At 51.3% G+C, this 18,852-nt stretch overlaps 1 protein-coding gene across 4 annotated transcripts in view; it reads left to right on the plus strand.

Moving 5' to 3' along the window:
• Positions 1-18,852, plus strand: part of Tspan11 (tetraspanin 11) — a 61,793-nt gene that overhangs the window by 18,317 nt on the left and 24,624 nt on the right. For all 4 annotated transcript variants that reach the window (XM_040738365.1, XM_040738364.1, XM_013123597.3 and 1 more), the window contains 2 exons: positions 4,808-4,902; positions 16,121-16,312. In XM_040738365.1, coding sequence (XP_040594299.1) covers positions 4,819-4,902; positions 16,121-16,312 — 276 coding nt within the window. In that variant the 5' untranslated portion in view covers positions 4,808-4,818. The remainder of the gene's footprint in view (positions 1-4,807; positions 4,903-16,120; positions 16,313-18,852) is intronic.

An 18,852-nucleotide genomic window follows, 5' to 3' on the forward strand; every position in this document is an offset into this window, starting at 1 on the left:
CACATGCACACACATGAGCGTGCACACACACACACACACACACACACACACACACACACACACACACACACACACACGGAGTCTCAAGCACATGTCTCACTGTGGTACTCACAAGCACAGGATTCCAAGCCTCAAACTCAGGCAGCCAGGAACAAGGAGGTGGTGTGGTCCCCTCCAAGGGCTGTTCTGTGAACACAGCTGGTTCCTTTGTAACGCACAGCATGGTAGCTCTGTTGACTCAGGGCCTCCAACAGACCCAACTGCAGTGTATGTGCACCCAGGACAGATATCAAGTTCTTAGCTCTCGCAGGAAAATGCCAAGCTGAAGGAATATGCAAGAAACCAAAACGAGAGCTGCAGGGAACAGGACAGAAGGCATGGCCCAGCCAGGGCTGACCCTAACATTCCCACCAGGGGACTGAGGCGCAAATTAGGAGCACACAGGCCCTCAGCTTCCCTTCCCTCTCTTGCCCTCAGTCAGAACTGTCCATCAGGAGTGGAGGCCTTCTGTAGTCAACAAAGCCACAGCATGACCTCTGGCTCCTCCTACACCCAGGGCTTGGCTTCAGTTCCCAAGGAAGCAGAAAGATGGCTCAGTAGTCAAAGGGCTTGCTGTGAAAGCCTGGTGAGCTGGGCTCAGAACCCATGATGTAAGAAGACACAGAGAGTAGCTCATGGGGCAGTAACCTCGGCATGGTCACAATGGCAAATGGGAGGCAGAGGCAGCAGGATTGCTGGAAGTTCAAGGGCCAGCAACTGTGAATCAGAGCCCTTGTCTCAGAAAAATTAATATCAACACCTAAAGTTGTCTTCTGACTACCCCCCACACACACACAGAGCCAGGGGTCCTTGTGGGTCCCTCCAGCACCCCTTCAGCTCTGGAATCACTGAAAACCCTATACTTCTAGCTTCTCAGCCTTGTCAAAACCATGCACGGCTCTTCAGGACAGCAGTCCCATCTGGGCTCCTTCTATGGCCTCTCCTCTTCTGAGCTCTTTGAGACCCATTTCCTGGAGGTAGGGGTGGGGCTTGCAGCGGGAGAGACAGCACTCCCCAAGCCTCACAGCTGGTGACATTGACATCCAGTCCTCAGGAATGGCCTAGAACATGACATCACCACCCAGGCATCTGCTCTCCCTTTGCTGAGATGGCCTGTGGCTGTGACTGTGGCTGTGGCGTGCCTGTGACATCCGCAGCCCCTGAATCCAGCTTTGTCCCTCCATCAACACTCTGACCCAGGAAGGTGCCTGAAGCCACTGCTCCCAGAGATCAGTGAAAAGGCTTTAACATTTCGGTAGAAACTGTGGTAAATGTGAGCTCCATGAGAGGAGATGTCCACCCTGCACAAGGAAACCAGCAAGGGACCATGTACAAATTCATTTCTTTCTGCTCTTGAGTATGGATGTGATGCGACTAGCTGTATGAAGCTCCTGCCTTCACTTCCCCTCCTTCCCCACAATGAGGGACTCTAACCTGAAACTGTAAGCTACAATAAACCCATCTCCCTGAAATCGCTTTTTGTTATCACAGGAACAGAAATGAAACTAAGGCACACTGTTTCAAAAGAGGCCATCCTTTCATCCCCAGGAGTCCCACATGCCCCCACAGTCTGACCCCACCCCCTGGTGACAGACCCTCCCAGGGCTCAGGGTGTCCAGCTCCCAACCCTTATGAGCAGAAATGAATTGTACATGGGCACTCAGCCTGTCTCCTGGGAACTCTGAGTGACGGTAGGATGGCAGTGGTTGGCAGGGACTGTCCAAAGCCTTACTGGGAGCTGAGACTCTGTGATACCACAACTACTCTCCCCTCTCCCTATTCTGCCCCCACTACCTGGTCAGGGAAAACAAGGACACACAGAAGTAAATGTGCCAGGACAGGATGGTGGGACATTGGTTGTCAGTGGAACTAGTCCTATCTATTCCTCACCGGGGCTGCAGAGCTGGTGCATGGGCCAGAAACCTTCCAGGGAGCCAAGCAACTGTGCCTTACAGCACTGGTTCCCTCTGTGAGACTCTCCAGCCCCGCCCCTGCCCATTTGAGAACCTTCTCTCTTGCCCCTTCCCGTATGCACCCTAGTTTAGCACAGCTGACATCAGCTGAGAACCCAGCCCTATGTCCTCACCCTCCAGCCCTCCCTTCACCTCTGCCTCCTAGCCCCCTCCACTCTCACCTCTGCCTCCTAGCCCCCTCCACCCTCACCTCTGCCTCCTAGCCCCCTCCTTGCCTCCTGTTCCTCTGCTCACTCCTTCCCATGCCACACCTTCCTTCTCTGTGTTTCTCTTCTGCACAGGGAACTATCCACTGTGCCCAGGAGTACTTTGTCTCCTGTCCATTATCCTGACATCATCTGCACATTGGACTCCAGTGCCAGACACATATTTCTACCCTTCCTAAAGAATAACGAACTCTGGGAAACGTGGGACTACCCACTCAACACTACTGGACACTCCCAAGCTCCTGAGCTTACAGGCAATGACCATGCTGGGCCCACTGCTCTCTGTGCCTTCAGTCCTGAGCCTTGCACTGGCATCCTTCCCATGCACCATCGCAGACACTGACAGTCTCACTAGAACCCCTCCTCCTAACCATTATGGTCCTCAGCAGAGGTAAAATTAGTCTGAGCTTAGTATCTCCCATGCAGATTGACAATAGTACATGGATGAAATGCAAAGCAAATATCCACATATATGAGATGCGCAAATAAAATGTATAAGCAAATGCATGAGGCCTATGAATGAAACAGACAGGCAAATACATGCATGAGATGTTCAGTGGCCACGGCCAGCGTCATGCTCTGACCACAGCCCAGCTGCAGCACACCTGGCACATGTTGGCACACGCCGTGGTCCTCACTGTCTGTCCTACCAGAGCAGGGGAGTAGCTGTCAGTTCTCACATATTCAGACATGTGGTTTAAAGCAACTCCAAGTTTGCTGGAGGTGACCAGCCCAGGGACAGTGTAGCAGCTCCAAAATTATCAGAGCTGCCCTGTCAACCTATGGCTTACAGTTTGTAGCACAAAGTGGCTGATTGAAGTCCAGCCATAGCATCGGCATGCCAAGCAACCAGGACAAGGTAAAGGAAGACACAGCCTTTGTCACTGTAAGGATGCCTGACTTTGTCAGAGGTCAAGAATGATGCTTATTAATGGCAGAGGGGTTGATCTATCAGAATGATGTCACAGATTCAAGTCTGTAAGGACTCCATAACATTGCTGAGGAATATATGACCTGAAAACTAGAAGTTGGAGGAGGACTTGACAAATCTCACATCAATGCAGGAGTCTGCCAAAAACCTCCAATAACCAATGAAACAAGCCTGCACACAATAGGATAAGTTGACCTCGTTGACCTCTAAAAATTGGTCTGCATACTTTCCAAGTAAAAGGGAACCCCTCCTGACAAACAAAACAAAAACAAAACAATGATGCCTTCAAAAAAATCAATCTGCCCCTTCTGCTCACATGCCGTTTGCCTGCCGATGGCTAACCCTGACAATACCTCACGGAGAGGCTGGGATATAGCAACACACTCCAGGTGGCAAAGTCCGCAGCTAAAATTGAAAAATGATCTTCCAAGAAAACAAAGTGAGCACACCTCCCCTACTCCTGTCTTCTGTCCAACGAAGTGCTGCCAAGCCGCCTCACATTGTAATGGGGCACAGAGAGATTAAGTAGCCTGTCACATCCCAGGAGCAGAGACTACCCGCTGAGGTGTGTGCCTACTGAGAAGTCGAGAGGGCCAGTGCCCAGCAGGCCTTCTGGAGCCCCACTGACTTCACAGTTCTCGGAACAAGACAAGGAGGTGTTGAGTCAGAGAGGGGGCATCTGGGGAGTAGAGCGGAGCTCTCGTTTACTGAGCACTGTATGTGCCGAAGTCTAGTTAGATCCTGGACTGGTAGGATCCCACAGATCTTCCTGAGGGCCTTGTAGCAGAACATCACCTCTGTGCCTTCAGGTGAGGCCCCTGGGTGGGAGAGCATGGACTTGCCCACAGCACACAAAGAGAATTGAAGTTAGCCGTCAGTATACAGACAAAGCCTCCCAACTTCTTCTTGTGGTGATGCCTTGTTTGTACAATTAAAGCGTGTCTGAAGATCAGAGGATGCAGCTTGCCACTAGCTAATAGACAGGAAGTGAGATGGCTGGGCAGAGAGAGGCATATAGGAGGAAGGAAACAGGAACTCGCTCTCTCGTCGGCTGGGAAGTTAGCCAGGTAAGGTGTGGCTGTGGCTTGTTCCTTTATCACTCTGACCTCTAAGCTTTTACCCCTGTATCTGACTCCATGCTTTCATTAAGACCCTATTAATACGTCTTCTGGCAGAGCCACGAGCCAACTGGACCTGCTTCCTCCTCTGGGAGCTGGGGAGTTGAGGACAGGTGAAGTGGCCTAGACACTCCTTAAGGTCCCTTCCAGACAGGTGCCTGTGCGCAGTGACACACGCAGAGGCCCTGCTCAGACCTGTAGCTGTGTCAGCTGTGTGAGTATGCATGAGCAAGTGTGAGCATGTGTGCGTATGTATGACAAGGAAACATGCCCCACAATGGAAGTGAGATGGGGAGAGACATAGGAGCTCTGGACATCTGTGGGTTAGCCTTGCCTCGTAATAACACCACTGAGATCCAAAAGTCTAGAAATCCCCCTCCCATGGATTGTATGTCTTCATCTGGGGTCCAAGTACTCCCAGTGCCTCAGCCTCAAACCCGCTGGGAAACACTGACTGGCGAAGCCATTGCAGGTGCTGGGGTGGGGATGACACCAAGGATCCCCGGTGTTCCCTAGCCAGCACGCTTGTGTCCTCCACAGGCCCAGGCGTCATGGCACACTGCAAGACAGAGCAGGATGACTGGCTGCTGGCCCACCTGAAGTACCTGCTTTTCATCTTCAACTTCTTCTTCTGGGTAAGTGGATGCCATGGCACACCCCGCCCCAGTCTGGCCACATTCACTTTTCAGTCACTGTGCCAAGGTTGACGTCTCCCAAGTCAAAGACCACATGGGACCCATGCTGCCCGGCTCTCAGAGTGACCCCTGCCCTGGCTATGGAGGCAGGTGGAATCCGAGCTGCAGCTTTCATGGAATCCAGCACAGCACACACACAGGCCAAACTGTCCGTGCGCAACTTCATCTGTCTTCCCCAACTCCGGAACACCATGCCCATGTTATCCTGACTGCTGAGATGGTGTCCCCTTCCCACTGAAACTCACTGGCTTTGCCTGGCTGTGGTCTCAGAGCTGCACTGTGACAGGGATGATCTCTATGGCATCTGCCACAGGTTTCCCACAGCAGTGTGGCCTCTGTCTGCCAGACAGAATTACCTGTTTAATTAGGAACATGATGCCGTCAAATCCCAGAGGGCCTATGGAGAGGATCCATTTTACTCTAATCCATTTGTGAAGATGGTGTCTCACTATTCAGTACTCTTGCCTCAGTCTCCCAGCTGCGGAGCTTATAAGCTTGTCATCACATTCGGTGTTTGTTGACTGTGTGTTTTGTTTTATGGCCTCACTGGACGCGGGAAAGACAAGGGGGAAGGTTTGCAATCTGCAGAGACCCTGGTAGCTGCGGGATGCTGTGGCCCAGGACGACTTAGTTCAGATCTGAGTTTGTTTCCCTACCTCTAGTTTGGAGATCACCTCTAGCCTCTCAGCCTTAAAAGGCACCCAAATCAACATCCTGATGAGGCAGGGCTGGGCTCCAGGTACCAGGCAATAAACAACTACCCTGCCCCTATCTCAGAAACACAGGTGGCCATAGAGTCACATTGGTTTCAAGCTCAGGTGGTTTCAAAGCATAGGGGAAACTGATAGCATCAGATACTATCTGTTAAAATGATGGACATGGTGTTCGCTTAAATGTATTTTGTAAAGTTCCTGAGAACAAAAAAATAAAATAACTTGCTTTGATCTTCCCAGGAAAGAGTTTTCTGGAACAGGGAGGCCCATGGGTACAGATCCTAGATAATTAAGCTCTGTGACTGAGGACTGAGGTTAGGCTGTGACTAGACTGCACGTGTAGATTTGACCCGTAGATAAGCTACTTAGGGTGCTCAGAATTCTTGCAGAGCAAGCATTCTCCATCCCTCCCCCTCCCCTTTCTTCCTTTTTTGTTTTGTTTTTGAGAAATTATAAGTCAGTCTTTATTTAAGGAAATCGGGATCTGTGTTACCATAATACATCCAGGCATGCCACTATCTCATTCTTTTTCTCATTTATTATTATTATTATTATTATTATTATTATTATTATTATTATTTAACAATATTATTTTACATACCAATCCCAGATCCCTCTGCCTCCCATCTTCCCACTCCCCCCACCATCTCCCCACCCATCTGCCCCTCAGAGAGGGTGAGACCTCACATGGGGAATCATCAAAATCTGTCACATTATTTGGGGCAGGCTCAAGGTCTTTCTCCCCCCTGTATCTAGGTTGAGAGACTATCCCTCCATAGGGAATGGGCTCCAAAAAGCCTGTCATGCACTATGGATAAATACTGGTTCCACTGTCAAAGGCCCCATAGACTGCCCAAGCCCCACAACTGTCACCCGCATTCAGGGGGCCCAGTTCGGTCTTATGCAGGTTCCCCAGCTGTCAGTCTGGAGTCAGTGAGCTCCCACTTGCTCAGGTCAGTTTCTACAGTTTTCCTTAACATGGTCTTGACCCCTTTGTTCATATTATCGCTCCTCCCTCTCTACAACTGGACTCTAGGAGTTCGGCCCAGTGCTTAGCTGTGGATCTCTGCATCTGCTTCCATCAGCTACTGGATGAAGGCTCTATGATGGCAATTAAGGTAGTCATCAATCTGATTATGGGGAAAGGGCAGTTACGGCACTCTCTCCACTGTTGCTTAGATTCTTAGTGGATTCCTGGGAATTTCCCTAGTGCTCCCTCTATCAAGGTTGGCATCTCTTTTCTCGTTCTCACTTTCTGTCCTTACCCCAACTCGACCTTCCCGATTCTTCATGTTCTCCTCCCCACTCCCCTTCCCCGCTTACCACTCTCCTACTACCTCCCCCCTCCTCCAGCACTTCCAGTTGACTCAGGAGATCCTGTCTATTTCCCCTTCCTGGGGGATCCATGTATGCCTCTCTTAGGGTCAGCCTTGTTTCCTTGCTTCTCTGGGGTTGTGAACTGTAGGCTGGTTATCCTTTGCCTTATGTCTAATATCCACTGCGTCTGTCTTTCTGTGGCTGGGTTGCCTCACTCAAGGTTTCCTCTTGTTCCATCTTTTTGGAGTATTTTTAAGGTTTGTTGTTGTCTCATTTTTGAGACAGGGTCTCATACCCAGGCTGTAACCCCGGCTGTCCTCAGACTTGTGACAATGCTCTTAGCTTTAGCTAGGATAACACACATGAACCACCACCATGTGGGTCAAACTTTTCTTTGTAAGACCGTTTTTCCTGACCCATAAAGTCTCCTGTGCCCACTCCAGATAATCTCCAAAAGACTGACAAGTATAAATCCCTCTGTCATTAACTCAAAGTGCCTCTTGAGTGTAGGTCCACACTGCAGGACTCTGCCAAAAGCCAGCATGGAGCAAGCATTCCAGGATGCCATGTTGGTGGTCCCAATTCCCAGCTTTGGAAGTTGCTGCACAGGACAACCCAATGGCCTTTCATTCAACTAGTGTTACTAGTATCCTTATTGTATAGATGGGGACCTGACTCATGTCAGTCACTGACAGTTGTCTTAGTTACTTTATTGCTATGAAAAATATGACCAAAGCAACTTATAGAAGAGAGAGTTTATTGGGGACTTACAGTTTCAGAGGGTGAGTCCATGACCATCATGATGGAGAACATGGCTGCAGGCAGGCATAGTGCTAGAACAGTAGCTGAGAGCTTACATCCTGATCCACAAGCATGATGCATGGGGAGCTAACTGGGAATGGGTGGGCTTTTGAAACCAGTTATGTACCTCCTCCAACAAGGCCACACCTCCCAATCCTTCCTAAATAGTTCCACCTACTAAATAGTTCAAACATATGAACCTATGGGAGACTTTCTCATTGAAATCATCCACGACAATCGAGCTGCTAGGCCAAACACCTACTCTCTTGTTGTATTTTTGTCTGTGGGATGGTAAGAATTAGAACTTGTTATTATGGAAATGTCTGTATTGGTGCCCTGCTGTAAGTAGGATGGGACAAACTGGTGACGGCCATCTCTTCAGCAGCTTCCTACATTCCTAGCACTGGGCTTAGAGCTTCTGGGTCATGACCTGTGTAGAAAACAGATGCTCACATGAAATGTTGCTTCTGAAGCAAAACTTGCCTGCATGGGGTGTGATGCCTTCGGAGACTTTGCTGTTTTGTCAATGGCAGTGTCATTATCACATGCAACTCACAGTCCCAAACGGGACACAGTCCCACCTCTGAGTAAGACAGAGTAGACCCCACTCTACTCACCCCCAGCAGGACCCAGGCACCACCCTTCCCCTCACCCTGTCCCTGAGGCCTCCTGGGATGAGTCTGGTCAGGGGTCACCATTGTTGTACCTCCTGGGTGACCCTGAAAGGCAAACATGCCTGGCTTTTCTGCATGGCTGCCAAAGAAACGCTTTCCTTCCTCCCCTCTGCCTCACACAGCTCCTGTCACCCCTCTGTTGTTCTCTAATTTATTATTTTAATTAGCTGCTTTGCTGTGTTAATAATCAAAATGTTCCCAACCTCCCAGAAGCTCTGCCAGGCTATGGCAGGAGCCTGGGCTGCTGCCTCATCTCACAGCTTGTCCTGCCTTGGGAGTCCACCCGGGCCCTGGTGCTGCCAGTGGGAATCTCTTTAAAGAAACATGAGTGACTGAGGAAATGTCCAACGGGGTAAGAGCACTCGCTGTGCAAGCACAAGGACCTGAATTCAAATCCACAGCACTTATGTGCAAAGTCAGTCAGAGAGGCTGACTGGAAATAAGAGGATCGCTGAGTCTGCTGGTTGCAGGCTAGCTCCAGGTTCAATGTGAGATCCTGTCTCATGGGTATAAGGGAGGAGTAGTGTTGATGAAAGTAACAGTACACGGGATAAGGATGTTATTGGTTATTTATTGTGGGAAATTACTTACACAACAAACCGAAAACCCAGGCTAGTCTCTGCAGCCTTTCAAGACCTGACCGGAACCCCCAAAAGAGAGAGAGCCCCTCTCCTCAAGATCTCTCCCTACAGAGTAGGACATTCAGAGTCCTCCTGTGGCCTCCGAGTATGTGTGGGCACGCATGCCTTCACACACACACACACACACACACACACACACACACACACACACACACACACGGTGGGGGAGGGGACAAACAGACAGACAGACAGACTGACTGCTCAGGGTTGAGAGTGGGAGCTGAAAGAAACATGGAAGACTCGAGCACCATCTGCAGGGAAGGTCAGAGAATATCCCCTCAACAGACCCTCACTTGAGATCCAACCACATACCCCCTCCTGCCCAGCCCCACATGGCCTCAGATACTAGAGTGCACGGGGTGTGGAAGGCTAACTGAAGGGCCTCCATCTTGGCAGCATTGAGGAAGCCGTCTCCTGTACTCAGGCAAGATTTTCAGTGAAGCAGCTGTTTGAGGGCATTAGGCAGAGTTGTCTCTTGGGTCTGGTGTCAAGTCCTATTTGGGGTGAGTTTGTTTGTATCTCACAATGCAGCAGCATCCAATGGGACAGTAAGATTCCTGGATCTCTCTAGTGGTGTGACCATAGAAATGTCTCTTCTGTCTGGGCCATAATTCCTCTCTCTAGAATAGGAAATTTTCTTTTTATTTTCCCTTTCTTCCTTCCTCTCTCCCTCCCTGTCTTACTTTCACCCCTTTTCCCTTCCTTCCTCCTTTCTTCCCTGAAGACATCTACCCTCACTCTAGCACTCTCCCTGGGATACCAGGGTAAATGAAGATTAATCAAGAGGCCAAGGAGGAGACACTCAGTGTAGTGAGCAAAACAAACCTCCTTTGAAGAGGGTAACTATAGAAACATGCACAAAGCTCGGTGCTGGTAGGGGGATTGCACAATTTGCTGGGTGTTGGGCATGCATGACTCCAAACAAGCTTTCCTCCTGCTTCTTTGGAAGGTGAGGGAGTGTCATGACCCCGCTCAAATCCTCTGTGTCCCGTGAGACTTGCACTCATCAGGGCGGATGGGACTCAAGATGAGAGGGTCAGGGATGTGTTAATTCATTTCACCAAGGGATATTTAAAACCAAACAGCTGTGAAGTTCTATAGGTGGAAAGCTACCCTGGGCCTGCTTGTATCAAGCCCATCCTTCCCAAGTTGCTCCCATACAATTGGTCCAGAGCGAACAGCCAATAGGACCCACACCCGGGCAGAGCTAGGAGAGATGCCTGCCTGGCATTTGAGAAGTGCTGCTCATTAACAGGACGCAGAGCAGCCTCCTGTCGCCCTGAGGCCTAGGAAGCTCCAGCCTCAAGCTGTACTGGAGTGTCACTGACTTCCTGTGTACACTGGAGAACTGTGAGAACTGAAGTTGCAGTCAGAGATTCAGCTGACTGCAGACAGGGGAGTGGGGATTTGTGCTTTAAGGGCGGCCTAACTGGAGGTAAAGCACTTGTATTGCAGTGTATCTGGACACAGACCTGCCACTATTGCAGTGTATCTGGACACAGACCTGCCACTATTGCAGTGTATCTGGACACAGACCTGCCACTGTTGCAGTGTATCTGGACACAGACCTGCCACTGTGCCAGGCACCCAGACCCTGTCACCTTGCCCAAGTCCACAGCTGTGTTCATTAGCACAGCCTTACTTCAGAGGCACTAACAGTGGGTTTAAGAGCAGCAGCCATGGGCTTAGGAGATGAATCAGGAGACGGTAAGCATGCGAGTGTGAGGACCTGAGTTCGGATCTCCAGAACCCATGTCAAGCCAACCACAGAAGAGTACATCGCTCCTACACCAAGAGGGGAGGCACAGACAGGAAAATCTCCAGAAACTAGAGGCCAGTTAGTCTGGTGTGAGTGGTGGCAAACGAGAGACCCTGTCTCAGCAGAGTGAGCAAGACAGAAGAGGAAAACTAGCACCTGAGCTGGCCCTTTGCCTCCACAAATGCTTTGGAGCCACACTCTCACAGGTACAACCCACTGTCCCACATACACCCCCCACACACACACACACGTTAGAAAATAACAGTGAAAAAAGAGTGAACACTTCCTCCGTGGCCATTAAAGCCAGGGGGTGGAGAAAGGAAAGTGAGGGTAGATATTTAAAGGCTCCCGAGCCATGCAAGAGAGTCTGGGCCTGAGGCTCTGGCCTGGGGGAAGGTGTCAATGAGTAGCCTGCTCCATTTCTGGGTGGAGCAAGAGCTGGAGGATGACCTGGGACAGAGGCCAAGGTGGACGGTACAGTGAGGATAGAGAGGCGGCCTGACAGCAGGTGGGACCAGCAAGGGCTGCTGGGTACATGAGTGACAGTGCCATTGAAGAGGCCACCCAGGGGCCGTTCATGAATGAGGGGCGTACTCCTGAGTGGGTCCCCCTTCCTACCTAACCCCAGACAAAACAGGTGGTAAGCAGCCCTGCGCACTCCCTCCCTCCCTCCCTCCCTCCCTCCCTCCCTCCCTCCCTCCCTCCCTCCCTCCCTCCCTCCCTCCCTCCCTCCCTCCCTCTCTCTCTCTCTCTCTCTCTCTCTCTCTCTCTCTCTCTCTCTCTCTCTCTCTCACACACACACACACACACACCACCCTGGGTGTTTCCTGCCTTTCCATGCCTCAGGCTGTCCAGCACAGAGGGCAGAGAACTCTGCCCAAGGCCTCCTTCCTAGAGGCCCCATGGTCCTTCCTGTGTTCCAGCAGAGAAACCCTACCTGTGAACCAACTTGATGCCAACAGCCAGGAAAGCGGGTTCTGGGTCAGCGCCCCACCCCCACAGCTCGTACCCTGTGGCCCAATCTGCGTATAAAGGCACCAGAACTTTAAAAAGATGTTCAACTTTCACACAGCTAATCGTGCCATCAAAAGGACTTGACCCAGTCTTGCCCACTTCTGCCCTCCGGTGACACCTTCTGGTAAGCCAGCACTGACCAGTTTTACTTGTTCAGAGGTGACCAAATCCCACACAAGAAATCAACGTCCCTGAAGGACTCAAAAACGTGCTCTGTCCTTCATGGCTAACTACAGTACTGACCCCTCTGTAACCTCTGTAACTACTTTCTCTACTACATGGAACTCTCTGGGGAGGGGGACCTTGGGGTCCCAGACCCACTAATTCCTACTATTCTTCCTGCTTTCTTCGGGTCATCAGAGGTAGCTTGAGCTTGTCTTCTAGCCCTTGTCCAGGATACATGTCCCTCCATATCTCTCCCCGACCCTGTGTTGTGGCTGGGGACCCAGTGTCCCTGCAGGATCAGCTACTTTGCAAGACCTGGGGTGAGTGCTGGAGCAAAGTGCTCTGTTCTAGCCCTGAAACTAAGTCAACAGCTCCTGGGGCAGCTGCTCCTAGGGAAGGGGCCAGCAGTGTTCTGGAGGGCTTCACACAGCGCCACCTACTGGGAAGAGAAGGATGGGACGCTTGGACCTGTGCTGGGATTCTCAAAGGAACATCTGGGAACTTAATAAAATATCCCCGCCTGGGGTGCAGATTAGCCTGGGTTCCAGCCCTGGTTTTTCATGGCTACCCAGGTGATTATGCAGTCACAACTCTGAGGACATGGAGAAAACTTGGAGACTTTTCTGGATGGGCCTTGTTCATGGTCCTGCCTAAATGCATTGTTTTATGTGTTAAATGATTCTTTTAGTCAATTCTGAGTGGCTTCTTGTGCTCCAACAGATTAAATGTCCCCAGACCAGTCTGAGTCTTTCCTTCTGAGAGCCCCAGATGTGGGTGCTCAGGTTACTCCCTGGTTTGGGAAAGAGTCAGGGCTCAGAGTTAACCTGCCTAATAGAAAATGTGTGCCTACTGCCATACAGATAATTATACCAATTAAACACTCTTTCCCAGCTTTTTGATAGCATTATAACTCGCCATAGTCACATTGTTCCAAATCTCTGCTTGGCAGTATCCTATGCCTTTACATAATTTGTTTTGAAGGATAGAGAGAGAGGGAGGGAGGGAGATAGAAAAATTAGTTACTTCTTAGTTAATGCACCGTATTTATTAGGCAAAGACCTCAAAATACAAGATCCTTGGAAGAAAGTAACTAAAGGGATCTCTAGTAGTTTTAGATGGAAGCCACCACCTAATGAGGCTCCGTCAACTTGAAAGACGAAGAACTGAGGGCCAAGGAGACTAAAGGACCATCTCCCAGAAAATCAAAATGGAGACCCTCCCTCAAGCTTTCTAGGCAAGACAGTTATGTAAGGGAATTGTGGAGGTCATAGTTTACTCAAAATTCCCAGTGGCCGCGGAGTCTGACCAACAGGGGTACTCATTAGTCAGTCAGTTACATCTGCTGTCCGGTTCCATCCACCCAGACTCAGAAAATCCTTTGTTCATAGAAACTATGCGGCGCATAGGTGACCTCCATCCAAGGACTCTAAAAGTCTGTTGTGTCCTGGGACTCCCAACTCTAAGCATCATTTGTGGGCTGTTGATGTTTGTGTTTGCTCCAATAAGAAAACGTGCTACCCAGTACAGTGTAAGAGGCCATTCATCCAAAGATACACCCTAAGTTTAAAGAGGTAAAACCGGGAGAGGGAAATGGTGCATCGCATGATGGAGGGGATGTTAGCCTCTCCAGTTCCACTTAGCAGCGCAGCTGTGGTCCTACGTGGCGCCCTTACGCTGGTTTCTCCCACCTGGAGGTACCGGTGAAGATAAGAGAGTGCTTGGAAGGAATCATCTGTTTGAACAGCAGAAGCGGAGGAGCCGGCACGCCCACTCCGTGGGACCCGAGGACACACCCACTCCGTGGGACCCGAGGACACACCCACTCCGTGGGACCCGAGGACACACCCACTCCGTGGGCTCCGAGGACACACCCACTCCGTGGGCTCCGAGGACACACCCACTCCGTGGGCTCCGAGGACACACCCACTCCGTGGGATCCGAGGACACACCCACTCCGTGGGCTCCGAGGACACACCCACTCCGTGGGATCCGAGGACACACCCACTCCGTGGGATCCGAGGACACACCCACTCCGTGGGATCCGAGGACAGTCCTGCCTCTGTCCTCAAAAGACCTGGCCCCGAGTCAGTGCTGGAACTAATGGGGTCATCCTGGGCCTGCTGCTCTTCTCTGCAGGCCTCAGTTTCCTTCCCCATCTGCTATGCAGAGATAACATAGCCTTCCCCAGGACGGTTGGAATATTTAGACAAGGAATTGTCAGGGTACATGCCAATCACATGATCCATGTTCCTGGTGTGTGTTAGTTGCTTGGAAGAACCCCAAGAATTGCTCCACTGAGGCCTGTGACTGCACAGAACAGAGGGTGGGGAGGTGAGCACGCAGGGAGTCACTGTGGTACAGGGATGAGCATCCCAGGTGTGGGCGGAGATGGGAGAGACAGGAGCAGGCTGTGACCACACTAAGACGGTTACGGAAGCCTCCACTGCCCTTCTGGAGTAGAGTCCATTCTTAAATGGAGACCTGGGAAGGCCAGGGAGAAGTTGACCTTCCCAGGATCTGAGCAGAACTGTTCAGGCGCTCCTGAGACCTGGGCAAATGGTCTTTGTGTTCCGTATGTGGCACCTAGAGTACACACGTGGTGTCTAAATGTATTCTTCTGTTTTCTTTCACTTTTCTATTTCATTTCACATTCCAACCACATTTCTCCCTCCCAACCCTCCTCCCATCACCCTCACCTCTCTCCTAGCCCACCCCCAGTCCACTCCTCCTCACAAGTAAGGGCTCCTGTGAGGAGTTGACATAGTCTGACATAATAGGTTAGGGCAGAGTCCAACAAGCTAGCTCATGTACCAGGTTTGGATTGTGGTCCTACTGCCAGGGGCCCCTCAGATAGTCCAAGCTTCACAACTGTCTCCCACATGTGGAGGGCCTAGTTCAGGCCCCTGGAGTCTGCTGCTGTGAGTTTAGAGCTCAAGAGTTTCCCTCGCTTGGTTCAGCAGTCTCTGTAGATTTCTCCATCACGATCTTGGCCTCCCTTGCTCATATGTTCCCACCCCTCTCTCTCTGACTGGATTCCCAGAGCTGGGTTTGGTTCTTGGTTGTGAATCTCTGCGTCTGGTTCCATCGATTACTAGATGAGGGTTCTATGGTGATAGTAGCGGTACTCATCAATCTGATTACAAGAGTAGGCCAGTTCAGAGCAATGAAATCTTAATAGAGAGAGTCACTATGGGCTTAGGGAGAAACCTGGTGTTCAGGTAACTCCCAAAAAATCCACAAGGAAGACCCCAACTAAGAGTCCTAGAAATAGTAGAGAAAATGTATTCTTAAGCATCACACCCACCAAAACGGTTCTTTGGTCTCATAACCCCTGGAGGCTGACCTCTTGGCCTCCATCCATGACACTTCCTCAGAAGCAGCTCTCAGGCCAGCGAGTGAACATGGTCCTATCCAGTCCCATCTCAGGACCAAACCAATATATTCTAGTTAGCAAAGGAGGAAATTCAGGTCCCTCCCAGTCCTGTGCAGGAGTGTGAGGAACATGGGCATCTTCCAGGGAGCAGACACTGGGGACACATCCTAGCTCTCCATCCCTCCTGGATCTCTCCTCCCTCACTCTGTCCCTCCTAGAAACAAGACCTCAGGCAGGGCGTCTTTCCACAGTGAGCCTGTTTCCTCACCCACTGTTCAGATGTGAGATGAACCAGCATGGAAGGCCTTCTGGGAAATTTGGGAGAGATCAAGGAGCACTCTGGGAAAGACAGCATCACCAAGGAGCACTCTGGGAAAGAGAGCACCCAAAGAGGCATGGGGAAGGCAAAGGGTCTTTACCTGTGGTCAGTAAGAAACATAAATTTGGGCTCAGACTTAGATTTGAAATCTGTCCGCACCTGGGGTGTGTGTGTGTGTGTGCATGTGTGTGGCCTGGCAAGTCCACCAAGGGCCTGAAGCCTTCATTTGCTCCTTTATAAACTAACAGAGAAACTCTTCCTTCAGGCCCTCTGGAAGACTAATTGACAAGGCACCTGAAAAGGGTATGGCGCCTGGTGAGCACCAGAAGGGGGCAGCTGGCAAAGCCTCGGGTGCCACCCAGGGTCCCTTGTGTCTCTGCAGGTAGGTGGGGTGGCTGTCACGGCTGTGGGCATCTGGACACTGGTGGAGAAGAGCGGTTACCTCAGTATCTTGGCTTCCAGCACATTCGCTGCCTCCGCCTACATCCTCATCTTTGCTGGTGCTCTTGTCATGACAACTGGCTTCCTGGGCTTCGGGGCCGTCATCCGGGAGCAGAAGGGCTGTCTCTCCATGGTGAGTGTCCCTCTGTCCCTCTGTGGAGACCGTCTCTCCACAGTGCGTATTCTCCCATGGAAGGCAGAGAAGCATCACACACGTCCCCCAGGTTGCGCTTACCATACTAAGTAGGGCACTGGGGATACCGGGAGCCAGGGCAAGGCTGCCGCTATGGAGACTGTGGTGGCCATGCTCTGCAGGCATGTTGGACCTGAACCAGGCCAGCTCTAGCAATTACCATGGCAGTTTCTAGGGTCTCGCTTCTTCCTCCCCTTCTCCCTTTCTTTCCTCTCTTTTTCCTATTTCTCTTCCTCCCTTTTACTCCTCCTCCTCTTCCTCTCCAAATCTTCTTCCCTTTCTCCTCTTCCTTCTTCTGCCCCCTCCTCCTCCATCTTGTCCTTCCGTCCCCTTTAACCCCCTTCCCTTTGTCCCCCACATCCTCATCTCTTCCTCCTTCCCCTTCTAGACGTTAGCAGGCAGTTCTCACAGACCGTCTCTGTCCCATCCCCCAGAGTCCACCAGTGTCCTCACTCATCTGTGCACACGCCCGCCCCCCCCCCCCATGTCCTGCACCCTGTGAGGCAGCGCCAGACACTGTGTCATCTGTGCTTCAGCATGTGTCTCCTGAGCCTGAGGCTCCTGTGTCACAGCTAACACAGTCAATATTGAGTCCTAGTGTCGTGAGATAATGAGGTAGCTTCTGACTCCCCCCCAACTGACCCATGAAGTAGTTTTTCTTTTGAAGTTTGTTTAATTAGGCCCACTTGCAGATTTGTCTCTGACGTCTCTTTCTATCTCTGCATTTGTTGAAAAGTCCAATGCTTCATTCATAGATTTCTAATTTTTTTACTATGACCCTGTGTTATTTAACAAGCACTCCTAGCAATTCCATGGAAAGGCCTGATCAGACTTAACTGATTTGATCATCTGTAAAGAGCATTTCATGGCTGGCATTTGTAGGCACCATGGGCTCCATGACGCTTCTTCCTGAGGGTCTGGGGAGACACCCATAGCAGCTACTCAGGGTCAGGAAAGAGGCCACAGAGGCCCTGGCAGGGACCCTGAGGCTGAGACCATCCCGGGCCCCATACACCCAGTCCCCTTTGGCTGTGGCTGACACCCCATAACCTAGAGGCCTCTCTGTATGCACCTCAGAGGAACAAGTCCAGTGTTCAAAAGAGAAGAAACAGAGAAGACTGAAGTGCCTGGACTTTGTGAGGAAACCTAAGCTACAAAATAGATCCAAATGGCAAAGAGAAACCAGGCTGGGTCTGAAAGGTAGCAGCTACGGGCAGAAGCTCCACAGGCCTCTTGAGCTCCCTGTATCCACCTGCACCTCACCTTGCAACACCACCTAGACTGACACTCACTCTGCCGTGCGCACGTCCTTGGGAGCGGGAGGCAGGGGTTGCCGTGTGGAGGCAGGGGCTGCCGTGTGGAGGCCGGGGCTGCCATGTGGAGGCCGGGGCCTGGCCCCTGCAGCAGCTCTCAAAGCAGCGACCTAGTTTTTGGCCTGGATATAAAAGCCGCTCTGTGCAGGCCCAGCTGGATGGTGCTCCCATTTTGAAGAATTCCTTCATTTTGCTTGGAGGGAGAGCCTGCAGCCAGGGTGCTGTCAGGGTACGTGGTGATATGTAGGGTAAAGTTCCACGGTGGACCAACCTTCAGGGTCCACGCAGAGCCTCTTTCCAGCAGTGGAGCAGGGGTGCTGACAGACAGCCACAGCTTGCCTGCTGTCCCTCATGTGGCCTGGCAAGAGCATGGGCATCTCTTGAAGCCCATAGGAATGGGTCTTGGGACACACACACACACACACACACACACACACACACACACACACACACACACACACACACCCTCCTCACACACACCTAGAGCCAGGGGCTACTCCAGTGCCTTCTACAGAGTGGTGCAGTCTTCACATCTAGTCTATACCCACAGTCCATCTCTTCAAAGTCATCTTTAGCTACTCTCAATACCAAATACCATGCAGATGCCACTTAGGTAACCATGCCTTATACTTAAGGGCTAATGGTGACGTTCTGTACACACTAAGTACAGACACATCACAGCAGGCCAGAGTCTCTCACATGCCACCCAAGGCTGGTTGAGTCCATGGATACAGAGGGCCAACTCTGTCTCCAACCGATGAAGAAGAGTCAGCCACCTAAGGCCCCTGAGAGTCTTTGGCATGCCCCAGATCTGACCATTCAGCTGGAGGAAGACACTAGGTTATAGCTAAGATTTCAAGCAGAGAGCTGTTTTGGGCTTCACTACCAGACCTCATGGGGACAGAGTCTCATGGACAAAGAAAGATCTCTTTTCTTTGCTGACTCAGTTCCTGGGTCTGTGTCCTGCTGGGCTCCGAGAGGCCTAAGGGTCTGGGCGAGCTGTTGTCCTGGCCACTGGGACCTGTCCCAGGAAAGCAAGCTGCTGAGTCCTGTGCCTCATCCCTTCCTGCCATGGACTCTGCGTTACAGGGCATCTCAGGGAACAAGAAACGAAGGAGAAGCCTGCTGGGGAGACCAGGGCTCCCTCTTGACAGACACGGTTCCTTG

Source organism: Mesocricetus auratus, unplaced genomic scaffold (genome assembly GCF_017639785.1).
Source record: "Mesocricetus auratus isolate SY011 unplaced genomic scaffold, BCM_Maur_2.0 Super-Scaffold_100676, whole genome shotgun sequence".
NCBI classification, from domain to species: Eukaryota; Metazoa; Chordata; class Mammalia; order Rodentia; family Cricetidae; genus Mesocricetus; species Mesocricetus auratus.